The sequence below is a fragment of the Neolamprologus multifasciatus genome, chromosome 18, assembly GCF_963576455.1.
Source record: "Neolamprologus multifasciatus chromosome 18, fNeoMul1.2, whole genome shotgun sequence".
Lineage (NCBI taxonomy): Eukaryota > Metazoa > Chordata > Actinopteri > Cichliformes > Cichlidae > Neolamprologus > Neolamprologus multifasciatus.
The window spans coordinates 28,158,032-28,173,581 of NC_140456.1; the positions used below are offsets into that span (position 1 = coordinate 28,158,032).

The window sequence follows — 15,550 nt, forward strand, 5'->3', positions numbered from 1 at the left end:
CACAGTGTAAACTGTAATGTGAATCCGGGAATTGTGTAGACATGCAGTGTTGTATTTGGTCACAGTCGGGTCATACAAATTTGAGGACGAGCTTCTTGGTGAGAGTGTAGTTGGGCTGTGGCATTTGTTTGTGGGATAAATACTCTCCTTTGCTGACCTCCCTGTTCACACGTGTCAGGACAGTGAGGATATCATCCATCTCCTGTCTGGAAGGAACACACGTGAAACAAAAAGGATACATCTTGGATAATTTTAACAAAACACGCAGCTCATGCCAACACCATGTTTGAAAGCACCAAAAGCAGGAAGACAGAAATGTACAGAGATTTGATGCATTTGATTTGTCTTCCCTGATGACTTTTGAGCCTCAGAAAATGGGTGTAATTTTAAAACAGTTAAGACTGTGCTTTTTGTAAAACCCCTTGAATGAAAGCACAAGGTCTGATTGTGTGAAAATGTATTGAGGCGCTCTACAGAGGAAAAACTACTACATTTGTGTCTTTGTCCAAAGTTCTATGGACCGAACTGTATGTAACAGAAATTACATTTAAAAAATCTACTTTGTTGGAAACTACTGCACTATGACCTTCCCATATGAGAGTAGTATGGTCTGCCATAAAGAAACTAATCACTTCAACTCACCTTCTTGCTGCTATTGTCAGCTGCTTGCACAGCTCCTGGATGTAGATAGATCCCGTGACTGTGTTTCGAAATGATCCGAAGTCCTGCAATGTGGCCATGCCGATCAGAAAGTCTGCTAGTTCAGGCACTCGCACTGCCTTATCAGGGATTGAGGCGTCTGATTGCAGTGCTCCTTTGTTTTGGTTCTCGTCCTCTCTGCTGCTGGGATAGTATCCTTTCTGGTATTCATCACCCTGACTTGCTTCAATGAAGAAGAGTTTGGGCTTCCCTGCCAAGGTAGGGACTCTTCCACTTGTAAAGGGGAGCATCAGATCTTTCAGGAACACCTTTTCCCCGTCTGTGCCAAAGACACACCCCTTTTCTCCATGCGAAAGCACGCATACCACCTTAAATCAGAGGCATATTGAATAGATGTGGTGTTAAGAACAAAAAATGCAGAAGGACACATGGTAGTGGATTTTGTGAAAAGGATAAAAATAGCTGTGGTGACCACATACTTTAAGAAGAAGGTAGAAGTGAATTATAAGAGTGGAGAAAGGTTCACAAAGGTGAACTACATCAAACTACATCTTATACAGAATCGTAAAGAGAGAGGATACTGCAAGGTGGTGTCAGGGGGGGAATGTAGCTAGGTAGATTTAAATGGTACTCTGAAGGTTGACTTTAGAAATGAAGAAGGGGAAGTGAACGAAGCCAAAAGCAAGGATTAAGTGAAGAAGAAGGACATTGTGCAGTATATAGGCAGATGTTACATGAACTATCTGGGCTGCTTATCAACCTCTGATCAGTATAAAGGTAGTATGAATGTTGGTAAATGATACCAAATTAACTAATTCACAACTGACAGTTGCCCTGGACCCAACCCTAGCCTGACGTATGCAATGAGTTAGGGATGCAGCTATCAATTATTTTTGTAATCAACTAATCTATCGATTATTTCATTGATTACTCGAGTAATCTGTTAACCAAATAAATCATGAAAAATTAGGTTTAAATTTTTGGTGAAAAATTTGTTCATGACAGTCAGTGTTGGGGAGTACTGCATACATGTACCGGCATTACATATTTAAAATACAAAAGAAGTGTAACTGTTTTCCGTTAAAGTTACCATTTAAAAAGGTAATAATCAGAATACAGTTACTTTGTAAAAACAGATGGATAACACGGTGGTCTTTTCCTGTTTCATATTGTAAGCTATCCCCTCTTTATTTTTTGGTAATTCCATGCCGGTGGAAACCCAACGTGCAATAAGAGGCTCTAATGCCTGGGTCTCAATCTTGCGGCCCGCATAATGACATGAAGAAATATTTTTTAAAGATTAATATGCAAAAAATTATTTAATATGAAGGCAATATGAGCAGAGTGTTACAGGCATAGCCCTAAAGAATGTAGCCTAATGGGCAGTGTAGTTCGTGTTGCAGGGAGAATGTGTGGGACTGCCCCTGGTGTTATGTGTGTTTGTGAGCACGAGGAAGAGAGAAAAAGGAAAGTCAAAAAGTATGAGTTGCTATCGACTAGAAACGGGAGATGTAAGCATGTAAATATAATAATAACCACTGCAGCCAGTGCAGAGTGCCTGACGAGTCCAGTTGTAAGAGGTCATGACTCGACTGCACACTGTGTTTGCCGCCTCCAAAACAATCATTTCCATTGGAGCAACATTTCAATGCCTCTCTCTGTCTCTCGCTAGCAAATTTGACCCAGACATTAAAACTAGTTCCCAGCTATGACCCGACACGGAACCCAACATATTAGCCAGAGGTCCCTTTACTATGGTTCGGAGCCGCGGACCTGGCCGAGGTATAAGAGAGTACAAAATAAATAAATAAAACAATTTTCACTAGCAACCAAAAACTAATGTGTACACTTGTGTCTGCATTTTTATTTTGTTAAATACGAGTAAAATGACAGCAGAAGTGCTGCCACAAGTTTGGCCAAAAGAGAGTACCAATTTGTTTATTTGGTAGTTCAATAAAAAGCTTCAGTTAAGACTGTGAAAAAATTGGGTTCACGTTTGCAGTTTTGTCTTATTATGCAATATTTGAAATAAAAACAAACAAACAAACAAAACACTACATTTTCAGAAGTATTTTGGTTTTTTTTGTTTATTTGTGTATTTTCTACTACTTGAACACTGAAGTGGCCCTCCAATGAGATGACAGTGCCAGCAGTGGCCCACAGCTCATTTAAGTTTGAGACCTCTGGTCTAATGTAAGCGTCCTGTTAATGTTGATGGTGTCATTTACACAGTGGAGCCAGAGCCAGCAGTGCATGGACAGGAATGCATTTCTTACTTGGAAATTCGGACACCACTTCACATTTAAAGAACAAAGGGATGAGCAAAATCTGACCATGCAATGCAAACTGTTTGCCAGCAAACAAGCTGCTCTCAGCTGGAAGTAAATCTTTTTTTCAAAACTAACATTAGCCTACTGCAACTGCTTTGTTTAAGTTGTGGTAGCTACCTGGGTTATATCCAATTCAGTATCTTTGATGTACTACTGCTGTGTGATTTATTACTATTAATGAAGGCTGCATTAACAACCTGCTAGCTGCAAATAATCATGTGCAGTTCAGAAAGGAGACAAAAAGAAAATGTATTACTGATACAGGAGTAGCTTTCTATATGAGATCACTGCAAAAGGTGCAACATTACCTAATGTCCACCCTACTGTTACTCATTTTATATTAAGATTTAAAAAATCTAGTTGGTATTGGTATGGTGAGTAACCTTCAGTAATAGTAATAAATCACACAGCAATAGTACATTCATGAAGTTGTAAAAAGCATGACAGTATATTAAGTAATCCAAAGTGTTCAGAATACATTACTCTCACTGAGTATTAAAATACATTGCAAAATAGATTTTGGGGCATGTATTCTGTAATCTGTAGTGGAACACATTTTAAAAGTAACCTTCCCAACACTGATGACAGTGCAGATTTCTGAAATTTTGTGTAAATTTAAACATGTAAAAATGTGATTATTTAAAATGAAAAAACTGTGTGAAACTTTCTAACCATATATAAAATGCATATTACCAGTGATGGGAATAACTGCGTTACTAACAGCGTTACTTTTTTCAGTAATAAGTAATCTGACTAATTACTATTTCTATCGTTACAACGCCGTTACCATTACTAACAAAAAAATGCGGTGCGGTTGCGTTACTATTTTTCAGCAAACAGACGGTTGAAGCTGTCTTCAGCTTACCGCATCTTATATCAGTTGCACCGAAGTAGCTGTAAGTAATCTGGGCGCTACAGCTTTAAGAGAACCATCAGTCTTGGACTGATGGTTCTCTTAACCTCTAGTGTCTTAACTAGGGATGGGTATCGTTTAGGTTTTATCCGATACCGGTGCCAAACCGGTACTTTTGAAACGGTGCCGGTGCTTAAACGGTGCTCAAACCGGTGCTTAAAGAATGGAGAACACAAAATTGGTCCAAAAACCTCTCATGTTTAGCTGTTTTTTTGTAAAAAGAAAACAATGTTAGCCTTTTCTGCAGCTATGGGGCATATATGGTATCACTCTTGGCTGGAAGCAGCTTAAACAATGGAAAAAACACAAACTTTGTCCAAAAACCTCTCATGTTTAGCTGTTTTCCACTTTTTCTTTGGTCATTTTAACCTTTTTGGCCAGGGTGAAGGGAGTATCTGCCATCAAACAAGAAGACAGCCGCATGTAACTACAACGGTGTTTGCTAGTTCACCTTACATACATTAATGTAATAACGTGGTTAGCCTACTCAACGTAAATTACAAACGCACAACATTAAGCTACTCACGCAGAGAAGAACGGCTGCTGCTGCCATCATCCGTCATCATTTCTGCTACACTGGCAGGGCTACGGGTCCGATAACAGGCACCACACGCGTAGTAGATGTGCTCGGTGTGAGGTCTCGCAGCAAGCTATCAAATACGGCGCATTTCTCGGCTTTTAAAAAAACCGCTATGCGTCGCCAGGTGTTTCATCGGATTTGAGGTGTTACCTCCTTTGACAGTGTCACAGTATCAGCTTAAAGCACTTGTTGCAGCTGCTGAGTTTGCATATTTTGCTGTGAAGTACAGCCAGACTTTTGACCGCTTCGCTTCGGGCATTTTTAATCTGTAGCTCTGCTCTAAAAGAACGTATGCACCTGGCCCCGCCTACTATCCTCGGAAATGTAAAATGATTGGCTAGAATGTAAAGTGTATCACAGCTCAGGAAAAAAAAAAGCACCGAAATAAAGCACCGAAATGTGCGCTGCTTTTCGGTCTGGTTACTACCGTTTATGTCAGAACCGGTGCCATCATGGCACCGGACACCGGTACCCATCCCTAGTCTTAACATCTGGTTCAGGCCCTAACTACCTTTAAGCTACAGCTCAGTGCAGCAGCTTCAGCAATGGAGGTGGTCCATTCGGACTTAATGTCCCCAGTCTCCCTTGGGATGGGTCGAAGCTCAGCCGGACCGTGGCCTCTGCCAGGTGTTCCCAGTGCACCCTCACTATATGTTTAGGCTTGCCAGGTCTATCCAGCCTCCTCTCCCACCACCTGGTCAGAATCACCACCAGGTGGTGATTGGTTTACACCAACACCAGACTGAGACAGAGTGCAGCAACTCTCCAGGAGACTGGTTCCAGAGCCCGATCTAGCCGGTACATCTCGACTTCACGCAATATATTCCATATCCTATTCGCTAGTCTCGGTAGCCAAGGGTCTGTCCACCAGGGTTTCCGCCCCTGGCTGCCAACCAGCACACAATGCACCTGACCCCTATGGCACCTCCTGTGGGTGTTGGGCCTACAGGAGGGTGGGCCCATGTCCCTTTTTCGGGCTGTCCCAGGCAGCCCACATAGACTAAGGCCTGCCCACCAGACACTCACTGTTGGGCACCCTCCCCAGGCCTGGCTCCTGGGTAGATCCCAGTAACCCTATGCTGGGAAACTGTGCCCTGGATATTCTGCTTATAGGGGTTTTTGAATTGCTCTGTCTGGTCCCTCACCCAGGGCCAATTTGCCATGCAAAACCTTACCAGGTTACAAAAAGTCCTTGGCAACATAGCCTCTGGGATCACTGGGACATGCAAATCCAGGGATTTATAAAATAAATTAAGAATATAGAATGGTGGTTGAGGATACAATTCCAAAGATGTATGAATCTACTTACCAAGGCATTATCATTCACAAAATTCTTCTTGCTGTACATTCTTAATTCATTTCGTATTTGTGCTGCAGTCAGGTTGTTGTGTATCAGCACTTTAAAGCCTAAGCTTGTGAACACTGTGTTCAGAGCATCTGTGCCACATAGAAAACAAACAAATGAAGGTATAGCAGTAGATTACAAAACCAAAGAATATCTGATCTGTATGTGTAGTAATTGGTGCAGGTCTCAGTGCTTCTAGTTAAAACAGTCATACATAAATCGGATCATGATATGGTTTGAAGGTAAGAACTCTACCTGCATCCTTCTGAGTTCCCCTTCGATGACATAGACATGTTTCAGTAGTGAAGATCTCATTATTGATGATCACACATAAACCATGAGACTTATGAGTCAAAGTGTAGTATTCTGACTACAGGACACAAACAAAGCAAATGTGAATTATTATGTTTTTACATTAATATAAATTTTAGTGTTCCGACAAAAGAATGAATGAAAGCATAAAAGTCTGAACGAACTACCTGATCAGGAAGAGAGGTGGGCTGTGATCGTGCATCAGTGTAAATAATCTCTCCTCTGCCTTAGAGACAAAAGAACAATATATTTACATGCCCAGTATTATTATGACAAAATAATAAAAACCAGAGTGACTGTAGGAATTCCTAAAAAATAATTACAAATTTTTCTGAACAGAGATACTTACAACTGCACTGAGTTTCAGTTACAGACAGAGGAAGATGGGATTCATTTGTGTCAAAAAACCTCTGTGGGAATAAACATCACAGTGATCAGCAAACTGACGCACAGAATTAAATGTTCAGAAACACACAGACAGATACACTTGTCAATACTGACATGAGGAGGTAACATCTGCTGCTGCTGGGGGACTCCTGTAACGAGTACAATCATTTGATGATGTTCACAGAAACACACTGTTTACATCTAAATGTTTTTCTGTGGTAACATGAAAAATGTCTCTCATACCTTGAACGTAGTTCTCTACAACCATTGCCAGCTCAGGATCAATCTCTTGGAGTATTTCATGCAACACACTGACATTTGTGTCTGATATTAAATCTTTCTTTTCCATCTCAGCAATCACCTCCAGCACTGTCTGGAATTAACAGCAAAGATGGTTTTAGTTCACAGAGGCTCTGCAGCTACACTATAAATCTATCAACTGCTTCACAGCAAAATGCTGCTCAAATGCCAGTTTAAAGACACAAATCTTCAGCTTCAGCTCAGAAATTAAAAATTCATGCCATGAAAGAGTTCGGGTCTTAGGAGGTTAAAACTGAATTTCCATTGTATCCATTGACAAATAATTTAACTGATTTTTCTTCTCAGTGGTGCTTTAAGAAAAGAGTGTGTTTTGTTATATATGGTCAATTATATTTCAGCCCTGTGTTTCTGTGACAATTTTTTTTCTTCTTGTGATGTACTGATGTTCATTTATTGAGAAATAAATGTTTTGTTAAAAAGAAAATCACCACAGGATTTAGTTTCATTAGAAAGTCTATCAGTGAATATGAACATATCTAAGCAATCTATCATACTGTCAGTCCTACAAGTGACGCATCCATAAACATGTCAGTAAAACAAGTGGAAGGATAACAGTATAGAACATGCAGCACTGACCCCTTTCAGATGACTTCTACTAACAACATCACGACACAGGAAGCAAAGTGCTGCCACCTCAGTAGAATCCAGCTCGTCTTCTAGAGTTGAGTACAAGCTTTGTATCACAGACCTGCTCCCACCAGCACAGGCCTGGATGGACTGATAGATACAAACACTAAGTACCATAGGCTATATGAATGTAGCAACAGTCTTTGAGATGACCCTATGTCATACATCTTGCAATATTATGTGAAGGAAATTGATTAAACAGCACATTATCTCTCTGACACAAATGTTGTAACTTATTTGAGCTGCTCTGCCTTTCCAGAAGTAGGACCTCACCTCCATTTGACTGGAGCCGTCTTGTGACAGAACATAGAGAGAAACAGAGTTACACATCCAACTAGAATATGATCTCAGACACAACATTTCTCTGTGTGTGTAATTACCTTGCTGAAGTAAAGAAGCTTGGTCAGGCTTAGGTACAAACAGGGTGTCATTCAGTTGAGGGAAAGTACTTTTAATGTTTTCATCAGTTTGCAGGAGGTTCAGAAAAGCTCCGCAGGTATCGTCTCCTTTACTCATGATCTTAATCACGAGCTCAACAACATGTCCCTCCACATCTTTTCCGCTGATACTTTTGAGGTTGTTGTACTCCTGTTCAGTGATCAGCTCCTTCTCATAAACTTTGTTGAGGATCAGCCTGTAGTCTCCAGACAGAATCGTTTGGATGGCTGTTTTATTTCTCCTCACAATGTCTTTGGCAGACATGCTGAGTCTGCATTACAGACATTTACACAGTTTAAATATCACAACTGTAACTAACAGCAGCACACAGGTTTTGTTAACTTACAAAGTCTTCATTTTAAATGTAATAGTTATTGCATGTTACCTCTTTTGGTGTCCTTGAGAGTGTGCGCACAGATGATTCAGCGGCCCTGCTTCATTGCATTATGTTCTGCAAAAGAATATGCAACTCCTCAAAGCAAATACTTTCATTCTTCTGTAAGCTACTGTACTTGCTGCAGTAATTAATAATGGCTGGAAACAAAGCGATCATTTTGCAAGAAACGTGATTGTGCCTGAATGATAATTTCATGTGTGCCCTGTGGAAGACTACTTAGCCTAAAATGTGTATTACAACAACTTGTTGGGAAAAATTTGTTTAGACATAAATGTTGATGCCATAATAATGAAAACTCAGACATGGTTGTAATTTCCATTCAAAATGTAGCTGTATGAAATGTATAACAGTCCGTTAACCAAATAATTCAGATCTTCTCTGTCTAAAATGTTAAGTGACAGACAAAATAATAATACTACTGATAACAAATATATTTTGCTTATATAGCTGTTTTGTGCACCATCAGTACCTATCAAAGAGGAAGCAGGCTGGACCTGTAGTGTATAACTACTCTGTCCTACAATCAAGTTTATGAGGATTTTTTTGTTTGTTTTTGTTGTTTTTTTCCTTTTTCAAAGATAATATTTGAGAGAATAACTAATAACCTCTCAGAAGTCACCCTGGTTTTCTCCGTCCTACACAAATGTAAAAGGGGATATATTTCCTCAGGCTGCATGTCCCCATCTGCCATGTTTGTCCCCATTCTATCAGAGTGATCAGAGGATTTCATTGAAGATATTTGTTTATTTTTGTTTTTGAACAAAACATTGTTTTACCATTTTGGCTGGTAATTGCTGTCCTCACAGACAGAATGTTAAAATGTCAAACACTATAGTAGGAATAAATGTTGTTTACAGCCTTGGTATTTATAACCAGTTTCATTTCCCATAACTAGGCCAGTTGTGAATGGGTTAGAGCAGGGGTCTCAAACTTAAATGAGCTGGCCACACACATGGCGGCTCATTAAATAATTTAATTATTTTTTGCTTTTTAAAGAACTTGTTTTAACATTGCACTCAACAACAATCAAATCCTCTCTAACAAAAAAAAGTGACTTCAAGGGCCAAACTCCATCATATGTTTTTTCACGTCAATATACGGGTGGCTAGTTTGAGACCCCTGGGTTAGAGGAAAATATCATCAACTAAATAACTCAAGAAACCTTTGGCACAACACGTATACATGAAGTTACACGTAATCACAGGGTACTTGGGATCTAACAGTGTAATTATTTTATAGAATCCTGCAAAAAACTGACTTATTACGGAAATTACACATAATTACAGGCTACTTGTGCCTTAGCTGCGGGTGCTACCGTGTAATTGCCTGCAAAATGCATGTAAGGGGTACTTGCACCTTAGTCCTAGGGCTGGGTATCGTCACTGATTTCTAGAATCGATTCGATTTGAATCGGGGAAATTTTGCCTCAGAAAGTCATAAATATTATAATTCTGATCATTTATCAGTACATATCCATATTTTCATATCTATAAAAAGAAAGCTGACAGTTGTGAGACTTCATCAGAGGTTTAAGCATCACAGCAGATGCCTTTGTGTGAAAGTAACTGAGGATAAAACACAGAAAAACATGAAGGAGATTTTCCTGGCCTGTGATTTTATAGCAGATAACAAACAAATATTCTGCAGTAGAACGAAAACTAAAGAAAACCATGAATTAACATATAAACAACAGCTACATGAAGTGTAATTTAATCGTGGTGGAAGCAAAACAGCAAAAGTAAGAGGGGACGATGTTTATGTGAAGCAAAATGTGGATCTTCTTTTGCTGCTGGTTCGGTCAGTTTTGGTTGGAGAGAGACAAAACCCGCTTCTTTAAAATCTAGAGCCAAAAGGGCGTAAACACAACGCGCGGAAGCGCCGACGCGTCAGAAACGGCGTGTCCGTGCTGTCGAGTGAGAAAGCCGACATCTCACTGATCTCACGTCTTTGTGCAGAATCCGTGTACCTGCTCTCATTTACTGTTTTAGCTGTTTGGTGGTTATCGAAATTTTGTGAATGAATCGATATTGTGTTATTCAATCTAGACTCGATTTTATTTGGAAAATCAATAATCAAAACCTACCCCTACTTAGTCCCTTCATAACACGACCCGTGCCCTGTAGAAAGTAAACGGTATTTGTTTCATTGTTTCATTTGAAAACTGTTCTCTCTCTGTAAAATACAGCAGCTGGGCCTTTAGCTAGCAACACTGAAAAGAAACTGCACACAGACAGTTTGTGTGTTCGCTGATGTTTGTTGAGCTGATAGAAATGTTGCATTTGAAATTACCTGACACTCCAAAAAAAAAACCTCACTCCCTTTATGCTCGCTGGTCGTCAGTGGGGTTAGCTAGATGCTGAAGTACCGCAAACATAACTTATGGACACCCGAAGTCATTCCAGCCACAAGTAATACTAATAATTGTTGTGTCCTGTAATGTTATATATCAAACTGCACCAGTAGAGGGTGGTGTCATTAAAAAGTAGAAGTATGATCCTGTCCATAAAGTTTATGAGCTGCGTTCATTAAAAGTCACTTGTTCCTTGCTGATGATAAATAAATAAAAAGGCCCACTTAAGGTTGTATGATACACTGATCTAGGGTCAGTGTAAAATACAATCCTTGCTGTCTGTACAAAGTCTGCCTCATTTAATCCCACATGACAAACCTCAGGATGAAAATTTATTGAGCCTCTTTCCTGCTGGCACACCTGAGAGTCAGCTGGAAACTTACAGTAACGTGGATATCATGCAAAGACTGACAGACTCTGTAATACTGTAAATCATAGGTGTCAAACTCTGGCCCGCAGCCTAAATTTGGCCCGCAGCCTAATTACATTTGGCCCTTGAAGCCATACCAAATTACTATTAGAGCTGGCCTACTGGTATTATACAGCTAATATATATATTGTTTAGTATTAAGCTTTGCTTGTTCCATATTCAGTTTTCCAGCAAAACTTATTTGAGTCCATAAGAAAAGATTCATCCTTATGTCTGGAGGAAGATTTTTTTTTTCAATAAATATTAATGTTAGCCCGCGACTTTGTTCCAGTTTTGAATTTTGGCCCACTGTGTATTTGAGTTTGACACCCCTGCTGTAAATGATCAGTGACTCAGGTTAACACTAAACTTTAAACAGTACCTCTCTCTGTGTGTGTCTGTGTGTGTGTTTGTGTATGTGTGTGTGTGTGTGTATGTGTGTGCTGAACATCAAGAATCAGTCAGGATGGAGTCAGGCTGCATCGGAGCACGTAAATAGCAGGGGAAGGCGGGGCTTGTTCTTTCTTAACCAATTGTGTTTCGAATTTATTCTTTGGGGATTCTTATATGTATAATATTTATATTTTATTATCGATTTAAATGAGGTCAATTCAAGTGATTGACAGCTAATTGATGAATCACACTTAACAATAACAACGTTGCACTGCATTACTGAGTCCTAAAACTCACTGCGCTACATACCAAACTGCACCACTGTGGAATACTGTCGAAGAATAATGCTGTCCAGGAATATAGTTAAGATGGCTAACTGATGAACACACATGTAAGCTGTACTACATTCAACGATCTTTATGTGCTACGTTCGTTAAAAGTCACTTGTTCTTTGCTGACGACTTCATTATCAGCCACCATTGCAATAATAAATAAATAAAAACACGGGCGCACTTTAACCCCTGGCTATGGCACACGATTTTGCCTTTCATGTCTTTAATATCTCCTGGTGATAAATACACGAGCAGGACTGCCTTTCACGTGTTTCTGTTTAGGCTCAAGTTTTTATGTTTGGAGGCTCCCAGTGACGAAATACAACAAATAATGCCAGTTTCTCGATTCTCTCGCCAGACACGGGAGTCCTGACTTCCCGAGGACCGCAGTGTACGTGATGACATCACGAGTTTTAACTGCGTTGCCTTCTTAATGTAACTGTGATTAATATTTGCAATGGAAATTACACATGAAATGAAAAAAATGCACATGATGTAGTAGATTTTTTTTAAGAAAAAAATAATTAAAAAGTATCTTAAGCACTTTGGCAAAATTCGCTTTTACATATCATCTGTTTCATAATGTCTAATAAGCTTCATACGGTTAAGCAAAACCACTACATGACAGAAACACAAGCTTAATCTCTCTATTAATAAACATAGTACACATGTATGCCTGAATAAAGACAAACAGGTGAGATGTTAGAATGCTTTTATTTTCATTTTAATAGACACTCAAAACTTACAGCACACAGCTGCTGGGGTTTGGAAGAGAACTGAACAATATTTAAAATACAATCTTCAGGATGTCCACTTATTAACATAATATTTTTGCTCCCGGTGAAAATGTTTCCTCTTGTATTAAAATATTTTTAATGTTAAATTCAATTCATAGTCAGCCGTTTAAATAAGAACAGAAGATTTTACATCGGGGGGATATGACGGGTGAAATTCAAAATGTACTGACAGCTCTCAGAGTAAGGCTTCAATATTAAATTAAACGGTCCAATTATGAAGCCAAACCGATTTAGTCAGGAACCAATGAAACACCGAAATAAACCAAACATTAACATTTAGAAGTGACTTATAGATCATGTTTAACCTATGGCGTTATTTTTGTGCCTCTATTCTAAGCGCACGTAAATAATTTTTGCAAGTACAAATGTTGCATTTTGAGGAGAAGATTATTCTCAAGAGAGTACAAACAAAAAGAAAACCCTTTTCACTAGCATTCAAAAACTAATGTGTACACTTATGTCTGCATTTTTATTTTAAATGTGAACAAAATGATAGCAGAAGAGCTGTCACGTGTCTGGCCAAAAGAGAGTGCCAATTTGTTTATTTGATTGTTCGATTAAAGGCTTCAGTTGAGAAAAAAGAATTGCGTTCACGTTTGCAGCTTCGTCTTGTTGTACAATATTTTAAATTAAAAAAAAAAAAAACCCCACTACATTTTAGAAAATATTTGCAGGTGTTTTCTTGTTTTCTTTAGTTTAGTGAAACTAAACCTTTATGGAGTTAGTTCAGTTACAACGGCATTTGTTTTATTTTTATTTTGTTACTATATACTATATATACTGATTTTGTTTTTGGTGTGTGTGTGTGTGTGTGTGTGTGTGTGTGTTTTGTTTTTGTTTTTTCCTGCGCTCAATTTCTGTTATTTTTAGGTTTTTCTTTGACCCTTAGTCTGTTGTAATTATGCAATTTTTATTTTTATAGTATGGCTGGTTTCATTATGTCTATATCATCAGGCCTTTTTACCTGTAGTCTGTGTTCTGTTCATAATTCTAGTTTGATTGTATTCTGTTCCTTGGTTAAGTTTATTTTACGTTCCCGTGTTTCATCCATATCTTATTTAGTCGCCATTTCCTGTTTTATTTTTCTAGTCTGTCTCTTGTGCGTTTTTGCTTCCCCTGTTTAGTTATCTGATTATTTTCACCTGTTTCTTATTTTTCCCCAGATGTGACTCATTCTCTATTAATGCTCCGTCTGTCTGTATATAAAGTCTCCTTTGTCCTAGCTTTCTGTTGTGTTGTACTTTTTGTCTGCCCGTGTGTTTCCTTCCATTTTGGCTCAATGGACTTTGTGTTTCTGCTGGCTAAATGAAGCTTTCTGAAGCATTTAAGCTTGTACTGAAAAACGGTTCATTACTGAAAGCTTTTCAACACAGTTTTCTTTGGTGGCATCAAAACAAAATGAAGAGCAACCTAAATCTAAAACTTGAAACAAACTTCTTCAATTGTCCACTCAAGAGAGCTGTGTTCATAGCTTCTGTTTAATGACAGCTCTGTCTGAAATCGGGCTGCTGTTTGTTCTATTCAATTCAATTTTATTCATATAGCACCAAATCACAACATCAGTCGCCTCAAGGCGCTTCATATTGTAAGGTTGACCCTACAATGATTCAGAGAAAAACCCAACAATCATATGACTAGGGGTGGGTTTTGATAATCGATTTATCAATTAAAATCGATTCTGGCTTGGATAACGTAAAATCGATTAATTAAAATCCTGAATCGATTTTTTAATATAAATTAATTTTTCCCGAAATGCCAGAATCTCTGGTTAATCCTCACAAAAGCTAAAACAGTAAATGAGAGCAGGTACACGGATTCTGCACAAAGACGTGAACACAAAGCGCAGACTGCCGACGGATCGGAATCAGTGAGATGTCGCTTTTCTCACCCGACAGCACGGACACGGTCAGGGCTGAAAGCCGACAGCTCGCTGATTCTGATGTTTTGGCAGGTCCGCGCTTTATCTTTACGCCCTTTTTGCGCTGATTCTAAAGCTGTTAGTTTTATCTCTCTCCAAACAATATTGACCGAACAAGCAGCAAAAGAAGATCCAAACTAAGCTTCACATAAACATCGTCATGAATTCCCTCTGACTTTTGCTGTTTTGCTTCCACCACGATAAAATCACACTTCATGCACAGCTCTCTCTCTCGCTCTCTCTGTATAGAACAGTTTCCCATCTAAAAATCTGTTTTCTGCATTATTCGCTTGCTTGTTACGCACAAGTCCACCGTTGTTTACAGCGCTGTTTTTCTCCTTTTACTTACTTCCTAAAAGAAAACCTCATTTCTGCCGTTCAATAGGCTACTGAACAAATGTGTCACGGTTGTTAAAGAGTGGACTCAGGCGCGGAGCTCAGAAATAATGACAGTGCATTTATTTACAGTGATGCAAGGTGACAACAGTTCAAATGTGCAACGATGGTGATAGTGCGTCCCTCCGTCCGTGTAAGCCCGTGCGTGGTAGTGAGTGCCCGTCTCTCCTCCAAGTGCTTCCTTTGTGTCCGTAAATCCTCCGTCAATCCCTGGGTGAACACACACACACAACAGCAAAATGAGTACGAGGATCAGACAGTACTTCAATAACGTTAGCGACTCGAAAACACTACCAGGCTTAGTGCAATACTCCAGCGCTGTCTGTCGCTCAGCCACACCATTAAGTAGCCCTGCTGAAGATGGTAGTTGATGGGCAGCAGCTGGTGGATTGACTGCAGGTGCGGCAGCTCCGGGTGACAGCACTTCCAGCACACTTGTGTATGTGTGTCTCTCCTATCGCCCTGTCTTCCCCTCAGGCTCCGCTGTGTGTTAGGAGGTAACCTAGCAACAGGCTACCTCCGGGGGTCGGAGGTAGCCTGTTGCTACCTCCGGGGGTCGGAGGTAGCCTGTTGCTAGGTTACCTCCTAACACACAGCGGAGCCTGAGGGGAAGACAGGGCGATAGGAGAGACACACATACACACA

At 39.6% G+C, this 15,550-nt stretch overlaps 1 protein-coding gene across 1 annotated transcript; it reads right to left on the reverse strand.

The window, feature by feature from the left end:
- Positions 1-59: 59 nt before the first annotated feature.
- Positions 60-6,965, reverse strand: LOC146498253 (caspase-8-like). The gene is made up of 8 exons (XM_085141958.1): positions 6,771-6,965; positions 6,642-6,676; positions 6,490-6,550; positions 6,308-6,366; positions 6,084-6,198; positions 5,793-5,920; positions 643-1,028; positions 60-206 (listed from the first exon to the last, which is right to left on the reverse strand). The coding sequence occupies exons 1-8, from the start codon at positions 6,874-6,876 to the stop codon at positions 71-73; spliced, it is 1,026 nt and encodes a 341-aa protein (XP_084998084.1). The 5' UTR covers positions 6,877-6,965; the 3' UTR covers positions 60-70.
- Between the last annotated feature and the right edge of the window lie 8,585 nt (positions 6,966-15,550).

Bases quoted from the DNA above. Each gene is read 5' to 3' on its own strand.
- LOC146498253 (XM_085141958.1), bottom strand. From the start codon at position 6,876: ATGGAAAAGAAAGATTTAATATCAGACACAAATGTCAGTGTGTTGCAT. The intron at 5,921-6,083 runs GTAGAGTTCTTA...TATGTGGCACAG, and splicing joins GGGAACTCAGAAGGATGCAG to ATGCTCTGAACACAGTGTTC. The intron at 207-642 runs GTGAGTTGAAGT...TGTTCCTTCCAG, and splicing joins CTGACAATAGCAGCAAGAAG to ACAGGAGATGGATGATATCC.